At 38.1% G+C, this 20,495-nt stretch overlaps 2 protein-coding genes and 1 pseudogene across 2 annotated transcripts; 2 read left to right on the top strand and 1 right to left on the bottom strand.

The window, feature by feature from the left end:
• The first annotated feature begins 209 nt into the window (after nucleotides 1-209).
• Nucleotides 210-8,825, top strand: cunh5orf24 (chromosome unknown C5orf24 homolog). The gene is made up of 2 exons (XM_038707817.1): nucleotides 210-456; nucleotides 3,032-8,825. The coding sequence occupies exon 2, from the start codon at nucleotides 3,038-3,040 to the stop codon at nucleotides 3,659-3,661; it is 624 nt and encodes a 207-aa protein (XP_038563745.1). The 5' UTR covers nucleotides 210-456; nucleotides 3,032-3,037; the 3' UTR covers nucleotides 3,662-8,825.
• Nucleotides 8,826-10,336: 1,511 nt separating this feature from the next.
• Nucleotides 10,337-11,587, bottom strand: LOC119895030 (annotated as a pseudogene).
• Nucleotides 11,588-16,270: 4,683 nt separating this feature from the next.
• txndc15 (thioredoxin domain containing 15) lies at nucleotides 16,271-20,487 on the top strand. Its single transcript, XM_038707813.1, has 6 exons — nucleotides 16,271-16,466; nucleotides 16,948-17,267; nucleotides 18,050-18,196; nucleotides 18,773-18,936; nucleotides 19,622-19,752; nucleotides 20,102-20,487. The coding sequence occupies exons 1-6, from the start codon at nucleotides 16,370-16,372 to the stop codon at nucleotides 20,296-20,298; spliced, it is 1,056 nt and encodes a 351-aa protein (XP_038563741.1). The 5' UTR covers nucleotides 16,271-16,369; the 3' UTR covers nucleotides 20,299-20,487.
• Nucleotides 20,488-20,495: the final 8 nt, after the last annotated feature.

Below are 20,495 nucleotides of genomic sequence, written 5' to 3'. Positions count from 1 at the left end.
CACTGAAACTGGATTGTGGCTCAATTTCAGGACAGTAACACATTAAAAAAACCGCAGTTTTTTTGCAGCTTTATTGCCGCTTATTGGATGTTGTTTTCTGTATTTTAAAGTGAAAACAGCGTTTGGATGTCAAAGTGGTTCAGGAGGGGAAGGAGAAAAACCTTGACGTCCCTTGTTTGGTGCTCTGCGCATGCTCAGACTGCGCTCCCGTCTTATTAATTTTTAATGGAAAATGGCTGCGTTTCTCAACCAAACCTCTGGAGCTGGGAAATAAAAATCCGTCCAGCTGAGCCGCCTCGTTAACACCGAAACAATCTGATGTGGTGATTAAACGCTAGCTAGCCGATGTCCTGCGCTGCGAAAATATTTGGGAAAATGCATCGACTCAGGCGCTGAGAGATGAAAGATCATTTTTCTCCTTAACCCTTTCTGCTCCGAGATCTGCGAACAATCGAGGTACAGTAACCTTAGCGCTAATGTTGGTGGCAGGAGGGTGTTTGTATATTCATTATATGGCCGTAGATGTGAGCAGCCACATTGGTTATCTGCGCACTTTTCGCTCGTTGGTCAAGCTGTTAAACCCTTAATACGGTGCGAAAACGAGGCTAAATTCAGCCGATTGTGTTATAAAGTGACAAGGGGAGCAGGAGGTTTTGTCCTCTGCACGCAAAGATGCTGAATCCATGTGCATATTTATTTGTGTGAATGAATATTACTACAAACAGTGGAGTATATGTGATAGTAAAGTCCACACCTTCTTGCATCCTGTGTCCTCTGCAAGAGAAATCTCAATCAGCAGCAGTCTGTTCCCCATCGCCTCTTTAAAGTATTTATAGCCTTATATTAGTTGTGAGCATTGTATTGCAGGAAGTAAAGAGCCAGAAGGGTAACTAATTGTAATTATGAGGTTATTGTGTATATTATACTTGCCCCCTCCACATGGAAGTCAGAGGTCACAGTCAGCTGCAGAATACCAGCTGGGATTCAGCATCTTGCTCAAAGGCACTTCAGCACCAATTTAATAAGGTTTATGCTTGTTATCAAGGTCTTTAACCCAGGCATTTTTTGTATCCATAATCACTACCCCAACAAAATTAGAATTGTTTTCTTGATCTAGTTAAAACAAGGTCAACTGAACTCTTTGACCTCCTGTCATGTTTTGATTTTTGGCTTTTGAGGAGTCTGAATGTAAACCACAATTTATGGGTTTAGATACTCAGGCCGGAAATACCCAGCTTAACCCAACAAACTGAGTGTGAACTTGGATTCTTCAACATACAGGCACACATCTGGACACCCTGATGGAACATAAGGGAAAAAAACGTGCATTTCTAAAGTATTCATAATTAGATTGAGATTTGTTTTTGACTCATTCCTGACACCAAAATCTACAGCAAGACAGAGTGACAAGTTACAAAACCCAATTCACAAAATAACATTTTATTGACAAGCACTTATACATTGGTAATAAGGAAAATGTGATTCCAAAGGAAAAAAGATGAAAGAAAACAAACTGTTATTAGTGTTAAATTTTGAAAGTAGTACTAGTAAATTTGATGACTGGTTTATTTTGAAAGTAGTACTAGTTAGTTAATTAGTTAGTTAGTACACTAACGACAATGAGGTGAAGAAGACTCCACACTAGAAAACTTACTTAGACAGTATAAAGGTGAGATTTATGCTTTATCAAAAGTGTACGTTTTACAAGAGAAAATACTTCATGGATAAAGAGTATATGCATATGCACATCTGGTTAACATCCCCACCTCCAGTAAAGAGCATCAATCAGCGTCTTCTCTAAGCTTTTCTGCTTGAACCATCTGAGACTGACAGTAGATAAGAAAGTCCCCAATGGGGCTAGCCCCTGGCCCCAGATTCCTTTTGTTTTCACCTGGCATCATACTACCCGGACAACAGCATTGACTCTACGCAGATATATTAGTTCAGTTTATTTATTTGTCATATACTCAATTATGGTGACGCAGTCGTTCTCAGGCTCCCTCCCACAGCGCTCATACAAAAATGTATAAAGAAATTAACACAAGTAAATTGAGAAGATAATGACATAAACTGTGCATAAGTTAAAATCTAAAAATATAATTTGTGAATGTGAATCTATTGTGAATTGAATTTATTGCCAGGTATGTGCACACATACGAGGAATGTGACCCCGGATCGTACATTGCTCACGATGAGCTTACTCATACAATAATACAATAATAAAATCAGACACAGGCTACAGTATAGAGAACACATATACTGTATACACACTATAAACAAAAACAATATAGACAGATTGAGACTAGTGCAATGAGCAGAGTGCAAAGGATGCAGGAGTAAATTATTATTACCATTATTATTATTATTATTATTATTATTATTGTTGTACATGACGGAGGTGGATGAGATATACAGGTACACATACACATACATGCATACATGTACACATGCACACAGTGTGATGGAGCATAGTGCAAAGGATGCTGGAATAAATAAGTGTTATGTGCAGGTGTTATGTGAGGTAGGTGGATTGGTACATATATATATATATATATGACAATATGAATAGTATGAACAGCTCTGAAATAGAGAATGATGAATAAATAATAGGTGGTAGTCAGTAAACAGGTGACTGATTAGAGACAGAGTTACTGGGTTATTGCACAGGAATTGTTCCTGACACTGTGAGACAGAAATCAGCTGTTCATCAGAGTGATGGCTTGTGGGAAGAAACTGTTCCTGAGTCTGTTGGTTTTGGCGTACAGTTCTCTGTAGCGCCTACCAGAGGGGAGGAGCTGGAACAGGTTGTGTCCGGGGTGAGATGGATCTGCAGTGATGTTTCCTGCCCGTTTCCTGACACTGGAAATGTATAAGTCCTGAATGGAGGTTGGCACTGATGATCTTTCTGCAGTCCTGACTGTCCGTATATAAACAATAAAATAAAATATTTAGATAGACTGTTGTACAATAGTGGTGAAATTAACAAGTACTTTAATCTGTGTGTGATAACACAACTTATTTCCGCCCTCAGCTGAAGATGATGCGCCAGGTGACAAGCAGTGACTTCTGCATGAATAGCAGGCCGTCATGCCTAGCAGAGGATGGCCACCACCCTGCCTCCCACTTTGAACTGTGCACCTCCCAGTCCAACAAGTTCTATCCTCCTCCCCCTCCGTCGGCCCTCCAGATGACGCTGGCTCCCATGGTCTTACCCGCCCAGAGCCACAAGTCCATGGTGTGCCAGAGACAAGAAGTGCTTGGGGGTAACACCAGCTCGCCTGGAAAAATACCTGGCATTAAAGGCGCCGATCAAGCGACGGATGACGGCAAGAAGAAGAACAAGGCTGTCGGGAAGACAGGCAGGCGTGGGAGGCCTTTGGGAACCACCAAGCTAGCCGGATACAGAACCAGCACGGGGCGACCCCTCGGCACCACCAGAGCTGCTGGGTTCAAGACGAGCCCTGGAAGGCCGCTGGGTACTACCAGAGCAGCAGGGTATAAGGTCAGCCCCGGACGGCCTCCTGGCAGCATCAAGGGCCTCTCTCGCCTCAATAAACTGGCTTATGGTGGCACCTGTAGCGGGGCGGCTTTCCCCTATCCACTACCACACAAGGAAATCCTCTGTGAACCTTCCTGCAAAGAGAAGACACCGAATGAGTGAAGGCTCTTCTCTGTTTCTACTCACCCTCCAACAGTTGAATAAGAGACGCATGTGTACAGGTTTCCTGCCAGATACTGGGGGTGCCTGTTATCTTTCCCAGTCTGCTGTGACGCTGAGAGGAGGAGATTTTTTATTATTCGTGTTGGTGTCATCTGTGTGCCTGCCACCTGATATGCTCCATAGCGTGTGGAAGATTTCACTACACATTACGGTATCTGTTTTGTTGGTAAAAAAAATCATACTAGATGTTTCTTGAGCAAGAGGCTTTTATCTTACTAACAACTGTAGTGATAGTTCATGACAAGTTTAATTTTCTTGTGCTTTATGTAGCATTTTAACACAAGTGAATGATCGAAACATTCGTTTTAAAATGTTTAATCACTGTAAACAAAGGAGACCATCATGAGAAGAGTGATAGCCACAATTATGTGAAATCTGTTGGGTTGTTTTGCAGCATAAAACAAGGACACATTTTACTTTGTATTTTCATAATGCTACAGTTTAAAGTTAATATTAGCTTATGTCAGATATTCTCTCTTGCTCTTGCTCTTTAAACAACCACATGTGAAGCAAGAAATGTAGAAAAAGAGACAAGTAGGCTAGCAACATTGCTTTTACAACAGGAAAGTTTGTTGGAAATGTGGTCTTTCATTTATAAATCTAAATGCTATATGTAGCACCTTTTATGTGTCACATTTGTAAAATAGGAAGCATCTCACCCAGATTCTTTATTTTGAGTGAAAGATAGTTAGATGTACAGATAGCACCCTGAAAGTGAAATCCAATTAATTCAACACACTAAACACTAAAAACATGATTCCTGCTAATACTGTCTTACTGTTCACTCTCTAAATGTCATCTCGCGAAATGTCTATATATTATTTGCATGCAAATGTCATCAAAGCAACTGAGTCAGCTTACAGATTGTTGTGAGAAATAACACTGTTATCCTAGTTTTATTTTTTTTACTAAAAGTATAAAAGCATAAACATTGCCAGCAACTCATACCACCTCCTGCTTTTCTTAGAACCTGCTAAAAATTGGTTAATGTGGGCCGTGGTTGCCTCGTTCTTTGCGCGTAAACGTTTGGATGAACGGTGTTTGTGTGTTCAGCTTGGTACTGGATCGTTCTTAATTACAGTCAAATTTGTGGTAGTTCATCTCAGCCAGTTCAGAACCCCTACTCACTGGTGGTCTCACTGTAGAAACGGGATATTTGGTAGCTTACTCCTAGTAGAAAATCCGATTTTTTCTGCCCATGGCAGAGGGCTGGGTGTCACTGAAAATGTTTAAATACATCAAAAGAAGTAAGTAAAGTTTAATTTTGTCTCAACAGAAAGCAGGTGAAGATGCATAAATAGCAACTATTTCGATTTAAAATATCTGATCAAAGAAAAAGTAAACAAGACTAAAAATCAGACCAAGCATTCCATTCCAACTTTTGATATTTGAAAGCTTTTGATTCTCGTTGCTAAAGACACATTTTGTTCGGTTCCTCAAAAAGTATTGAATTTTGACACCCAGCCCTCATATTGTCATCCAAAAATGTCACTTATTTCTAAAGTTGATTTTGTGGTTATTATCAAATCTGACCATAATAAATCTGGTAAGTTTTGTGCCTTTGTGACTGAGAGACTGACAGAGAGAGAGAGAGAGAGAGAGAGAGAGAGAGAGAGCAAACAAACAAAATTCAAGTACAAATAAGAATGTATTTTGCTTTAATGATACATTTGTCCCAAGAAAATGAGCAGATTGGTGTTCAAAATATCATAATATCTTATCTGTAACATGAATGTGTTGCTGAATGCACTGACTATGATTGATATGGCAGTTTACATTGTAGTTATAAAACTTTACACAAATTATCTTTTTAAAAAAACATTGATTTACTAAGACATTAATGTGACAGACATTTACCCAACTAAAGCCTCAAATATCTTTTTGTAATCTTGCTCAAGAATATATGTTTTGACTTGAATCATAAATAAATGAGACCATCACTGAGAAGACTGTCGGCCACTGCTAGCCTCTATTGATAGAAAATCTGCAGACAGGTGGCGCTTCTCCAGAGCAAAGAGCCAGTGCTGTAGAAGGAAGCAGTGAACAGGTGATGGAAAAATCACTTTCATCATATAAGTCTGAAGAGAAAAGAACAACTTATAGCCACATTTATAAAAGCTTATGAAACACTTACAACCACTATCACGGGTGTGAGACGGACTACAAATTATCCCACAGTCTCATTTGTTTACGTATTATCTCACTTAATTGTAAGAATTTAAGAATCATGTATTGATTATGTCCTGATCTAATTTCTACATCGTAAAGTAATAGTACGGCTTATGAATCTTTTAAGATTTGATTTTAATGTATATGTTCTAATGTTATTTTATGTTGCTATGTATTATTTAGTTTAAGGTTCATTAGCTGCCCTGCAGAACACTTGAACCTGACTGCTGGGGCAGCTGGTGTTTTTGTGAAATGCTCATGTCAGCTAATTTAGTACAAACAGGCTGAAGACAGAAAAGAAAGTTACAGTAGTTTTAATGGTTTAATATTTGTCATTCCACAACATGCTTGATGCACTGTAAATACAGTAGATCATATAAAGTAAAATATGATTTTCATCCAAAATAACTGAGATTTGACTGTGTTGCTGTATTTTATTCAAGTCGTTTTTAATCGTTTAAATTGAAATCTTAAAACTTGCCCCGATGATCATTTGGTTTTTATTATTATTCATATACAGTGATTTGAAATCTTGAGAGTGAAGAAATAGTACAGCTTCACTGTTTCGCTGATTCATGACAACATTTAAAATCGTTAAATTTGGTGCAATAACCTGTTGTATGTATTGTACTGTGAAAACTTTGATACTATCACTTTTTATTATGGTTGTATTTTTATACTTGTGTACAAGGCCTTCTGTCACTTGTTTTGTTGATGTGTGTGGTGTTAACAGAGGTTACTGAAATGTCACATACAAAAACCTTTTCACCCTCCTTTACCAAAGAATATGATGTTATCTAACTGTAGGCATTTATGCTATTTGATTTTTAAAATATTCCAACATCTCATAATATAACCTTAGCATGAAAGTTACTGTGTACAATGTAAATGAAAAAGCACTTGGAGACCACTGTCCCATAAAAGACTGTGATTGTTTGGATTAGTACAAAACCTTTAAATTGTCACATCTGAAGCTATTAAAACACCACTTTCTTGAAAGCATTGTAAATTGCTCAACAATGACAATGTAAACTTAGTTCCTTAGATTTCATTGTATTTATATTGTTATTCTCCTTTGAAAATATTTCTCTTTTTATATGTAATTCTTATGTAGCCATGTTTGATATTTAACTGATCTTGTTTTGTTGAGGTTATGGCTGACATGATGCCTGGCTGTCTCACAATCTGAAGATTGTGTTGTTTTAGGCTTTAGGTACATATTGTGCCGTGGAGCCTGATGGGATAAACATGCTGGCAGAATGCACTGTTAGCTGAAGAAATTTTGACATGTCTCAGTAGGAAAAGCACTGGTAAAAATAATAAAATGAACGATGGCTCAATTCCATTTAGTTGCTTCAGTTTCGGGGTCCTGGTATTGTGCATGCTGGCTCATTGTCACACTGTCATGGCTTACTGGGACACTTGAATAGGCCGCAAATGTTACTAGTAACACTGTTGCTTCTCCTTCTATCACAAGTCAAAATGTCTGCTGTGACAAAGGCCTTTTGTCTGTCCTGCTCCATCTTCTTGGTAACCTTGCTCCACTAGCTTCTGCTACTTTGTTGTTTTCTCGTTTTTGTCCATATTTTAGACTAACTGGATATCTACTCTTGTAATGTAACAAACATAAAATAATGATTATTTTGCCAACCTTCAACAACTACAGCTCCCATGAGGCTTTGACAGGGTGCTAGTGGAACAGTGGTTAGCTTCTCCACCAGTAACGTCTCTAAAGCCATGCAATCTCCTATTGAAGGTTTCTTTCATCGGTGGTCCATATTATGATAAATGGGAATTCCAAAGGTCTTGGGCTTGTGGGAAATGATGTTTGATAAAGGCAGCTAAAATCAGAACTAATAAACAATAATACTATGATATAAAAAACACAGAGGTTTTTGTTCCACTTTGGCTCTACATAGTGAGATATATTGTTGTTGTTGAACACTAACAAAATGACTGTTGTATTGTCTCCAAATAAGGAGTTGTACAAAGTTTACTATCCAGTACAGCAGTAGTATATATTCATTTAGCGTAAAATATGGACAGAAATGCCACAAACATGTTTCAGCATTTTATGAAGGCAGATGAAAGAAATCCCACTGAGTTACAAATGTTAATAAAAAGAGATGCTAGCTAGGACAGCGGGAGTAGGACTTCTGATGGTATGTTGAGATTCGGATTAGAGATGGCTTGGGTCAAGTAAGTGTTTGACATAATGAAAAATTTGGAAAGAAATCAGGAGGACTTCTCCATTACAACAAATCTGTGTCATATTATCTGAGATTTTAGGCTTTCTGCATTGTTAACACACTTTTTGTTAATGGGAAAACATTTACGACCATGAAATGATAACAGTGTAATGACTGATTGCCAGTATATTAGGTGTAACCTCAGAGCTCCGTGAAGGTTCATGTTCAACATGTAGAAAATACTTTGTTAAATATAGGGACATTGTGGAACGTATATATTACAAAAAACAATTTCTCTCCTAAATTGTTCGCTTGACAGAAGGCACTGACATTTTGGATGGTCATCGCAGAAGGGATAGGAGATAATTATGGAAGGTTGATTACTCAATGACATTGTTAAAATCTTTCATTTTCAGCTGTAATATTTCAAGTTAAATCAGTGCTGACACAAGGCACAGGAGGTGATAGTTTGTGTTGCTTTTCCATCATTGTCTTTTGAGTGATTTCTTTATCTCACCATCTTCAGCATTAAATCAACACATGGTCTGTTGTCTGTAGATGATGATTTCAAAAAATATTACCTCACATTTTGAGTGTTTTTGAGAAGACGTGAAGCCCAGTAATTCCTACAGTGTGATTGACGAAGCCTGTAAAGCTTTGTATTTTTGCCATTTTATTCCTGCATGATTGTTGTGGAATGTTCAAAAGTTGTATAATAAATCTGAAAGTAACACATTCTGCTGAAATATTGTCCTGACATTTTTTCCTTTTGCAAAAGAGTCAACTTTTCACAAACTTCATCATTTCATGATTCTGCTTCTTCTTGTGAAGGAACCTGTCACCTCCACCATAAAGTGGAGGATATTTGATAGAATCTCTGCGTGTTTTTCTGTTACCAAAATATCTTGAAAATTGAATGACTGAAAAGAAATTTAGCATGAAAATGACAGAAACTCTGACAATAAAAGGTAAAAAAAAATGCTTTTATCAGTGTGATTCTTTACAGAATAGCAGTTTGCTGATAAAATGATGACAAAGCTATTTATTTATTTATTTGTAAAGCTTTGATTTTTCATAAATGTTTACTAAAACTGTCACCATGAAAAGACACTCTTAAAAATATGATAAGCAAAGTTCAATTCAAATGTATATAAACTACTACAGAGTAGCAAATTTTTTTCATGTAGTTTTTTGATGTAAAAAAGTAATGTGAGTTGCAATATTGTGTGTAGTACAGACTGCAGTATGTAGAGTACTAAAAAGGTTAATATTAAAATGTCATGTTCCTTAAGATATACAAAAAAATTACACTTTACATTATTTTACATTCATTTGGCAGATTATTTACATACATGATGCTTTTATTGATGTTGTAATTTTTGACATAATTAAGCCAATTTATATAATAACAACAATAAAATTCAGGTTTAAGAAGGACAAAAGCAGATGTTTCATCAAACGGTTTGCATGCAGATGTAATATTTTCCATGTACAGTCGATAATTAACACATTTAGTAAATAAAACATACAAAACCAACTATAATAAACAAGATAGTTTAATCCCTATCTAGTAAATTAAAAGAGAATTTATTTATTTTTCATTTCACCGTTTCATCGACACAAACAAAATAACATTAAATCCAACAAAATATATCACAGTCCGAATCCCTGGCTTGATCTCTGCAGTGCAGACACACCTCAACATATACATACATACAGCACCACAGATAAATCACTTTTTAAACTCCTGTTTACTTGAGCTCACAAAACTCAGCAGTGTCTCCAGGGGTATTTGGAAGCCAAAATCCAGGAAAGAGAGACTGAGTGAACGTGGTCTGGACTCTGTGGAGGAGAGTCATGGTTTCAGAGATGTTGTAGTAAGACAGAGTCCCTGCCCTATGATCCAGGTAAACTCCTATTCTAGAGGACCGAGGGCCTGAGATGGAAGTAGAAATACTGTTATGTATGAATGTATAACCATAACTTCTACAATACAATGCCCAAGATTTGTCATTATATCCAAATCCAGACTCATCTCTTGCCCCTGTTCTGCTAATATCCTTGTATGCAACTGCTATATAAATGTTCCCGCTCCATTTCACCTCCAAGTAACAACGTCCAGTCAGACCCTCTCTACTCAGGACCTGCCACCTTGCAAGAAATCTGTCTGGGTGACCCAAATATAACTGGTCTACTTCCATTAATGTTGCTTTTCTGTCACTCAATCCTAAACGTGTGTGTGCTGTATTATGATCCAGTGTGATTTGACGAGAATATTTCAAAGATTCATCTCTGGTTCTGGGCTCTGGTTGGGGAGCCACATCAGTCACTGCCAGTGAGATCTTTGCCCACTCCTCACTCACAACAGTCTGCAGTTTATCTCTGGCCGCTGACAACGCCGCTGTCACATCCTCAAAAGAGCACAGAGGAAGGACAGCAATGCTGGGTGAGTCTTTAATCTCGCTCAGATGTGACAGCGAGGGGTAGTTGTTCAGGAAATGGAGGTGATCCTCTGTGTGTGAGAGCTTCTCCAGCTCACTGTCTCTCCTCTTCAGCTCAGTGATCTCCTGCTGCAGCTTCTTCTCAAGCTCCTTAGCTCGACTCACTTCAGTTTTCTGCTGGGATCTGATCTGCTGCTTCACTTCAGAGCTTCTTTTCTCAATGAGACGGATCAACTGAGTGAAGATCTTCTCACTGTCCCTCACAGCTCCATCAGAAGAAAGATTGATAGCTTCCACCCTCTGCTGAAGCACCTTGACGTCTTTCTCTGTGTCCTGGACTCTCTGTTGGATTTTTTGTTGAATCACCCTGAGCTCTGTCTGCCTTTCAGTCCTTTCTGCTGCAGCAGAGACTTTGTCATGGCCTTTATGATCATCCATGGAGCAGAGATAACAGATGCACTTCTGATCAGTGCGGCAGAAAATCTTCATCACCTCATCATGGCGGGAGCAGATGTTCTCCTGAAGCTTTAAAGTGGCTTCAACCAGCTTGTGTTTCTTTAATGCAGGTACATCATAGTGAGGCTGGAGGTGTTGCTCACAGTAAGATGCCATACACATCAGACAGGACTTGAAGGCTTTCAGCTTCCTCCCAGTGCAGAAATCACAGGCCACGTCTCCAGGTCCCGCATAGGAATGATCAGGTGAAGGAGCTTGAAGTCCTACTTTCTTCAGTTCCTCCACTAACTCAGCTAACATGGTGTTTTTCTCCAGGACAGGCCTCAGTGTGAAGCTCTGCCTGCATTGAGGGCAGCTGTGTGTTTTCTTCTGATTCTCCTCATCCCAGCAGTCTTTAATACAGCTCATGCAGTAGCTATGCCCACAGGGAATAGTCACAGGATCATTGAGGAGATCCAGACAGATTGAACAGCTGAGTTTTTCTCGATCCAGAATCACTTGCTGTGCCATTTCTCCTCCAGACGACAGTGAATGTCAGTAAGTTTCACTTTCTGTTAACAGATAAAAGGTGTGCTCATTTCCTTGAAGTTTGTTCACTGATCTGCAATGTAGCGACTTTTCAGCTCTTTCATTTAATCACATGGTGTTCACACCCATCTGTAAACTGTGAGATCTGTGAAATGGGAGGATACAACAAACGTCTGAGCTGAACAGACTCTTAAGAGTTCTTTGGAGCAGGAGGGGCCTAGCTTAGCCAATGAATTTAGTCTGATTAGGTTAAAAAGTTGTGCTTCATTCCAGGAAGAGGAGCAGTCTGGGAGTTGCAGTTATTAGTTAAAAGTACCTTTCAGATTTAACTACAGAAATGTTCCCAGTGTAGATATACTACTAATGCTACTACTAGTACTACTAATTGAATTTCAACACCCAGCACTCATCTTGTCCTCAAATGTCTCTTGGCATTTTTTTTCTAAAAAGTTGATTTTGTTGTTCCTATCAAATCTGTCCGGAATGTGTGGTTTTTGTTTTAATATTCCTACTCTTACAACAAAATTTGACCTAATCAGGTAACTTTTGTGCCTTTCTGACTACTGGAGTACTTATATACACATATACCTGTGTATATGTTAAGAGTGTGGGTACATTGGTTTACTTTAAAAGGGACACCTTGTCACATTGTCATGTCACATTAGTGAAAGTCTGTCACCGATAGGAAATTACTGTGTATCTTTTGAGTTATCCATCTTATCCACTTGTTACATTATTTTAAGTAAAAAAGGAAAATTCAAGTACAAATGAATATGTATTTTGCTTTATTACTGCATTTTTTCCAAGAAAATGAGCAGATTGACATTCAAAGTATAATCTTCTATAATCCATAACATGAATGTGTTGCTGAATGCACCGAGTTTGATTGATAGAGCAGTTTACATCTTCGTTATAAAACTTATTTACACAAAGTATCTTTAAAAAACATTTATTTGATGTGATATTTGTGTGACAGACATTTATCCACCGAAGCCTCAATGATCTTATTTGTATTCTTACTCAAAGATAAAAAAAAAAACAATACATGTTTTGATTTGTATTTTAATGCTGAATCATAAATAAATGAGACCATCTCTAAGCAGACTGTTGGCCACTGCTGGCCTCTATTCTGTGTTTTTAAAGCATGAGCCAGCAGGATATATTTGGTGAGAAATGTGCAGACAGGTGGCGCTGTTCCTCCAGAGCAAAGAGCCAAAGTAGTAGTCAAATCAGAAGCAGAAGGAAGCAGGGAACAGATTATGGAAAAATCATTTCCATCACATTCATCAAATAAGTCTGAAGAGAAAAGAACAACTAACAGCCACATTGAAGCTTATGGGGCACTTACAGCCACCATCACAGATGTGAGACGGACTACAGATCATCTCAATCACTGTCTCATTTGTTCACTATTTTCTCACTGAAGGGTAAGAATTTAAGAATTATGAATTGATTCTCTAATTTCTACATCGTAATGTAATGGTATGGCTTAGCAATCTTTGAAGTTTTGATTTTAATGTCTGTTCTGTCTTATTTTGTTTGAGGTACATTTGCTGCCCTGCAGAACAGTTGAACCTGACTGCTGGGGCAGCTGGTGTTTTTGTGAAATGCTGATTTAAAATAATTTAGTGCAGTTGCAGTAGATTTATTGATTTAATATTTGTCATTCCACAACATGCTTGATGCACTGTAAATACAGTAGATCATATATAGTCAAATATGATTTCCATCCAGGATAACTGAGATTTGACTATGTGTCGCTGTATTTTATTCAAGTTTTTATTGTTTTAAATTGAAATCTTAAAACTTGCCCTGATGATCATTCAGATGGCTCTCAGTCCTGAGAGTGAAGAAATACAGCGTCACTCGTCAATCTTCACTTATTTAATCTTAAAAAAGACGATTAGCAAACAATTTTTCAGAAACGAATATTACAAATGATATAAGCTACAGTAGAGTAGATAATTTTACAGGTGTTTTTCATGTGCTTTTCAGGTACATATTCTGAAAAAGTAATGTGATTTTGCAAAATCATCAAAACAGCAGAACAGTATGCAGTAGAGACTGCAGTATGCAGAGTACTAAAAAGTAAATATTAACTTATGATGTTCCTGAATATATAAGTAACTAAAATTAACCTGTTCTTTTTTTTTTTATATAATTGAACTCATTTATCTAAAAACCAAATTCAGATTTAAGTAGGACAAAAACAGATATTTCATCAGACATTTTGCATGGGCAATATTTTCCATGTACAGGACATGATGAGCGGGTTTGGAAAATATAACGTAAGAATCAAATTTCAACAAATAAGTTAGATTACTCCCTATGTAGAAAATACTTGAGCTCACATAACCCAGCAGTGCTTACAGCAGTTTGGCGAAGCCAAAATCCAAGATAGAGAGGCTGAGTGAACGTGGTCTGGACTCTGTGGAGGAGAGTCATGGTTTCAGAGATGCTGTAGTAAGACAGAGTCCCTGCCCTATGATCCAGGTAAACTCCTATTCTAGAGGACCGAGGGCCTGAGATTGAAGTAACAAAATTGTTATGTCTGAAATTATAACAATCACTGTAACATTCTAATGCCCAAGATTTTTGCCATTATGTCCAAATCTACGTTCATTTACAGTCCCTGTTCTGTTAATATCCTTGTATGCAACTGCTATAAAAACGCAATGCTCCACTTCACCTCCAAGTAACAACGTCCAGTCAGACCCTCTCTACTCAGGACCTGCCACCATTCAAGAAATCTTTCTGGGTGACCCAAATATAATTGGTCAACTTCAATTAATATTGCTTTTCTGTTGCTGTCATTCAAAGACAAACGTGTGTGTGCTGTATTTGAGCTCTGGTTCTGGGATCTGCTGGAGGAGGTAAAACATCCACTTCAGTCACTGCCAGTGAGATCTTTGCCCACATACACACACATGGTGTTTACACCCATCTGTAAACTGTGAGATCTGTTAAAGGGGAGGGAATGACAAACATGTGAGCTAAACAGACTCTGTTTGTCAAAGCAGGAGGTGCCTATCCTATCCAATGAATAAGGTCTGGTGGGGTAAAGCTGTGCCTCATTCCAGTAAATACCTTGTAACATGAATGTGTTGCTGAATGCACTGACTATGATTAATATGTCAGTTTACATTGCAGTTATAAAATGTTTTCCCCCACATATCTGTATTCTTGCTCACAGATAAAAAGAGACTACTTTGTTTTGATTTGTACTTTAATACTGAATTCAGAACTCAGAAAAACAGCCCTGTTTCCTGCTGATCTAAGTTAGGTTTTAATAATTTATTTAGATTAAGCAGAATGGATCATTGTCTCAACCCTTAAAGGAACAAGGACGATGATTTCAAAAAATACTACATTACCTCACATTTTGAGTGTTTTTGAGATGACCGGATGCTCAGTTATTCCTACAGTGTGATTGGTAAAGCCTGTAAATCTTTGTATTATACCCATTTTATTGCAGCAAGATTGTTGTGAAATGTTCAAAAGTTGAGTAATAAATCTGAAAGTAACACATTCTGCTGAAATATTGTCTTAAAATATTTTTGTTTGCAAGAGTGAACACTTCACAAACTTAAAATCATTTCATGATTGTGCTGGTGAAAGTACCCATCCTCAACCATAAAATGGAGGTTATTTGATGGCTCCCCATCATGAAGGACAAAAATTAGATAATAAATAAATCAATAAGTACTTATTTAAATAAATAAATAAACAAACATGGAAATACAGAAATAATTAGCCTACATGTTGAAATGCATAAATAAATACATTTTAAAATACCAAAAGGTATATAATTCTGCGTTTTCTTACCTCATGTTTGTATTGTCTTTTACTTTAAATCTCCCTCACTTTGTGTGTGATTGTGCATGTGTGTGTGTGTGTGTGTGTGTGTGTGTGTGTGTGTGTGTGTGTGTGTGTGTGTGTGGAGGGGGTGGGGTGGCATTATTGTCAGTGTCTTTTGTTTTTATAGTGTGAAGCACTATAAACTGTGTTACATGGCTTTGTATGAAAAGTGCTATTGCTGCTTTTTCTGTCCAGTTTCCGTGCAGAGAAACATGCAGCACATATGCTTGTAATTCTTCGAAAATCAAAAAACAAACAAACAAACAAAATGCAATTACTTTTTGCAACATAAAATAAATTCCTTCTTTTTTCAAAAGATGTTTTCAGATCCCGCTGACAAAAGAGGTGGATGCAAATCTCGGCAGGAAGCCTCCAACATCTGGGGCGAGTTCAGCGCAGACAAAACGAAGCAAAACGTTTTTTTCAACGGAAACGGCGGTCCCGTGAACACCCTGTTGCGCACTGCATTTTCCTGGCTTTTTAACGCCGTTGTGTTTACAAACTTGTTACACTTGATTGGGTAACACATGAGACACGCCCACCAAGAGAAAACATACTCCGAAGACCGTTGCAGAACGTTGCGCAACGTTTCAAGGAAACATGCCGTTCAATCTGAAAACGTTGCAAACCGGTGCAAAACGTTTTGAGATTGAACTCGCCCCTGTTCTGCCGAATGAAACATCCACCTCTTTAGGTCCTTTTCAGACACTTTGCTGGGCACATTGATCAAACGGCGTTATCATATTTTGCTGAATCTCAAGAAAGGCTACTTCTTCTAAGTGTGATAAAATATTGATGACTCTAAACGTTCATAAAATATCAAAATGCTTAATTATTTATCACCATTGATGAACCCCATAACACCGGAAGCAGAATTCGGAGGTGCAGCATTTGTTGTCTTCCGCCACATCTCGAAACATCCTATCCTACAAGCCGAACAACATCACCTCACGTCTCAACATGTCGTGATCACAGTTCATATTTGTATCCGGCTAAATTAGAAAAATATGACGGGGAATTTGAACAAACTTCACATCTCTTATGTCTTATTATGTATGTTGTGTCATTTTGATCTATCGAGGTTTTCGTCTGTGAGCGCACAGGGTAAGTTAACCGATGAGACGTGATTGTTAGCTAAACAGTGCTAGCACAAAACTGATGTTTATTTACAGCTAACTGGTTTTCATTCTGACTGTTCCTTTAATGTCAAGAAGCTAGTCTTAATGTTGTGTTCACGTGTTAACAATGTTGTGTTCACGTGTTAACAAAGTGTCAGTTAAATTGGAGATTCAGGTAGTGAGTTAGAGGTCTGGAACCAGGCTAGACCTTTTCAGTGCACCTTCTTTTAATGGGACAATTGCAACAATTACAAAGATCCACTCAGTCAATTTTAATAGCAGGTAATTGACACTTATGGCAAAGAAAAAGAGAGCTGTTACTAGAAATAAGAGATAATCTTCAGAGATATTGGTTAAAAGCTTGTCTTTAGCACTGTGGCTTACCCTCCCAAAAGGAAAACCGGTAGGACAGCCGTGAGTGAAACGTGTTATGTACTGACCTTGGTCTATATTGTACTTTTTTTCAGAGAATGATGAGTCACCAGAGCTCATGTTGTCAAAAGATGCAGTGTCCGACTTGGAGAACATTCCCAAGTTTGTGGAGTCAGAAGACTTGGACTCTCTACCAAAGAGGCAGTTCAAGACAGCTGAGATTGCAGATGCTGTGATGGGTACTGAAGCTCCAATCGATCCATCTGACATTGAGTCCCTCTTCCCCAAAAATGTGAAAGACTTCCAGTCAGGCTTCTCCCCGCCTTGTGATGACAGCAGTGGCCAGTGTGGTTCACCTGTTCTGGCTTTGAAAGGAGCGTCTCTGGAGGAGAAGAGCACTGAATCATCACAGCAGGTAACTCACCAGAAGCAGGATATTGTGAATAGGGGTTGTTTTCACATTAAAAAATCCATAAATTCCAGCTTAAAGAGTAGAAATACTAGAGGTCAGGTATGAACACCTGCCTTCAGGAAAACCATGATAAAGTTTGGCTTGAAACTCCATAGGTTTTACTACATCCTCCAGTGATGAACAACCAATGTGTGCAGTTTCATGTCTCCCTAAAGTTAATTTCTTGGATTTGGAGAATGTCTATGTTTAAAGAATTATTCCTACAACTACTGACAGGACAGACTGATTTACAATAAAACAATCCACAGTGGCAGCAGAAGGTAGTGAATTGCCAAATAGTTGGTAAATACATAGTTTTAACTAAATGTGAGTTCCTAAGATCAGTTCTTATTGTGAGTGCCTGAGGAGGAGGTAGCAAGTTAACTTTGGGGAAGTTGAATGATTTCAGGATAGGGGGGAAAAAAAATCTCCAATATGCATTACTATTTGTATAAATGATAAATTGTTTTCTTCATGTAGTTAAAAAAGATGTTTGATAATTTTGCTTCTTTACATTTTATTATATTTTTAAAATTGTTTTGAATGTGTAAGTTATGGACAGAATTCTAATTTAAAATATTCAACAGTTGTATGTATTATGTTGCAGAGATATCTACTGAAGTTAGCATGCTAACAAACCATTCCGTATTGTCTCATAATACCATGTTGTTCAGCTGTGAATAAACAGTGATGAGTGCAGTAGCAGTAGTGCAGAAGATGACTTCTCCTTGGATTTTTACCTCCAGGTCACCCTTGAAATAGTGCATGCTGACAACACACCAACTGAGGAGCAGAACGTCACAGAGACCGCCAAGACGTACAAGGTGAACTGTGATAGGAGGAACATCACAGGGATGGACACTTTTACCGTGCAGGTCCTGAATGCTTCACAGGTAATCATGCTGCCCTCTGAGGCACACTTTTTGAGGAGTGCCATCAACACTGTTAATGTCCGAATGCTGAATTTCTTCTTACATTTAAGAAGTTTGTGCTTAACACATGTTTTAAATTTGGCCACTATTCATCCATAATATTGGAAGTCTATTATAAGAATTAGAAATGTATTGTTGTGTAAACTCCAGAAAAATTCAAATTTTGCTTCATTGTAATAGACCCAAGACCCAACTGTTAGTATTCAGCTAAAAATGGCCAATATATCAGTTAGGTTTTCATTCCTACCAGGCTATTCTGCTCATAAAATTTAATGGAAACCTATTTTCAAAACGACAAATTACTTCAGTGGGCAAGAACAACTACCTCAGCAGAGGTGTGTGTGTCCTTTGTCAAGCACTACATTAATAATAAAAAAACAGAGTTTGCAAACTAATTTGCAAATAAAATATGAACAAAATTACAGCCATGCAGAGAGAAATTTTACTCCTGTTCTGAGAAAAAGGCACAATATGCCGCTTTGTGTTTGACTGACTAATTGTAGGAGAGCAAATTCGTTCATTCCTCATTTCTCTTAGGACCTGATGGATTTCCTGAATGCTAACAGCACAGAGTGCTCTGTAGTGCTGTTTTTCACTGCCTGGTGCCAGTTCTCAGCCAGCCTAGCACCTCACTTCAATGCCCTGCCCCGAGTCTTTCCCAGCATGCACTTCTTGGCGCTGGATGCCTCACAGCACAGCAGGTGAATGGGTAATTTTTCTGGTATTAATGCGTATCATCCCTCCCTCTTTGAAAGCCCACTTTAAAGGGGCATTAAGGGATTTCTGTTTTTTATTACCCTTTGTGGTGTGTGGCTTGGGTAACATCAGCTTGTATCTGGTAGAACTGTAACTCACATTTTTATTTGCTAGTAGACTAGCTTATTAGATTAGTGATCCAAAATACAATACAAACTATAAAATAAGCTTTTTTTAAATTGTGTTTCTGGGCAAAAATAATCTTACTTAAAACTTTATATGACGCAAAAACTGTAAAGTTAGACCAGTGGTTCCCAAAGTTTTTGGCTTGTGACCACCTAAAATAAAGAATTGTTGGCTTTGCTTCCAAAGTAATGTAAACAATGCTAACTGTACATCAAGATACCAAGATAATCCAACCTAAATCTTAACATTTTCAGGATTTGATGAGACTGCATTTTGATTCCATCCTTTGATATGTATTTAGTGCTGGTGCTCTAAATACATATGGTAGTAGTCCTGGTCACCCCCCCCCCTTCCCTCAATGTGAATAACATTTGAAAAACTCAAATATAATGCAGATCCACACAGCATCACTACAAAAATACAGACTTCAATCAATACCATTTTGTAAGAGTCTCATCAAAAACTGAACATTTAAATGTAAGCATGTGCATTTTTTTGTTTTAGTCTCTCCACGAGGTTTGGGACCGTGGCAGTGCCCAACATCCTGCTGTTCCAGGGTGCCAAGCCCATGGCTCGCTTCAATCACACTGACAGAACGCTGGAGACACTCACCTCCTTCATCGCTAACCAGACAGGTACAGGAAACAGTCTGAAATAATGCTGTTTTTATGTTTAGGACACTATAAAATGCACTATAAAACCTTCTAGACAGTCAAAATGTGTTCATTTGTCTATTGATGCCAAGTTCGGATTTCTCTGGACAGAGTACTCGCTATGCTGCTTTAGTTTTGATTGGTCACTTCCTGTCAGTTACTGCACTTCATGAAATAAAAACAATTTGACAGTAGGTTAAATCCGCTTTTTCTCAGGAACAGGGGTTAAGTCATTCCTCTGTGTACTGGCTTTGCTTCTGTTGCTGGTAAACGCAATGTGTATACATATATCAAGCATGCTGTATTTTCTGATAAACTGTTTGTGTTCCAGGGTTTGAAACCACCGCCGACAAAACCGTGATGGATTCAGATCATCTCGGCCCCCTCCCTAGCGTCCCGGTGAAGAGCATCGACTGGCTGCTGGTCTTCTCTATCCTCTTCATCGCGGGCTTCACCACATACGCCATCCTGCGGACAGAGAGCATTCGCTGGCTCATCCCGGGACAGGAGCACGAACATCAGGACTGAAAACACACACACACACACACACAGACTGCAAATCATTGGATGTAAACGATTATTTGATGAACAATTTAGTTTGTTAATAAATTCAACAGTTGCTAATTTACATATGTTTTTAACTTGTTTGATAAACAAATTAATGCATGTGAGCCATTGTGACTTATAATAAAGAATATAATGATTTGTAGCTTTTAACATTTCAG

The sequence above is a fragment of the Micropterus salmoides genome, unplaced genomic scaffold, assembly GCF_014851395.1.
Source record: "Micropterus salmoides isolate LMB-PRFRI ecotype aquatic unplaced genomic scaffold, ASM1485139v1 Ms_hic_scaffold_9, whole genome shotgun sequence".
NCBI classification, from domain to species: domain Eukaryota; kingdom Metazoa; phylum Chordata; class Actinopteri; order Centrarchiformes; family Centrarchidae; genus Micropterus; species Micropterus salmoides.
The sequence above is the reverse complement of the archived record's forward strand: the minus strand, read 5'-3'. Positions and strand labels throughout refer to the sequence as shown.

Excerpts from the sequence above, each read along its gene's own strand:
- txndc15 (XM_038707813.1), top strand. The coding sequence starts at position 16,370 with ATGACGGGGAATTTGAACAAACTTCACATCTCTTATGTCTTATTATGT. Across the intron at positions 16,467-16,947 it reads TTCGTCTGTGAGCGCACAGG|AGAATGATGAGTCACCAGAG; the intron begins GTAAGTTAACCG and ends ACTTTTTTTCAG. Across the intron at positions 18,197-18,772 it reads AGGTCCTGAATGCTTCACAG|GACCTGATGGATTTCCTGAA; the intron begins GTAATCATGCTG and ends CATTTCTCTTAG.
- cunh5orf24 (XM_038707817.1), top strand. The coding sequence starts at position 3,038 with ATGATGCGCCAGGTGACAAGCAGTGACTTCTGCATGAATAGCAGGCCG.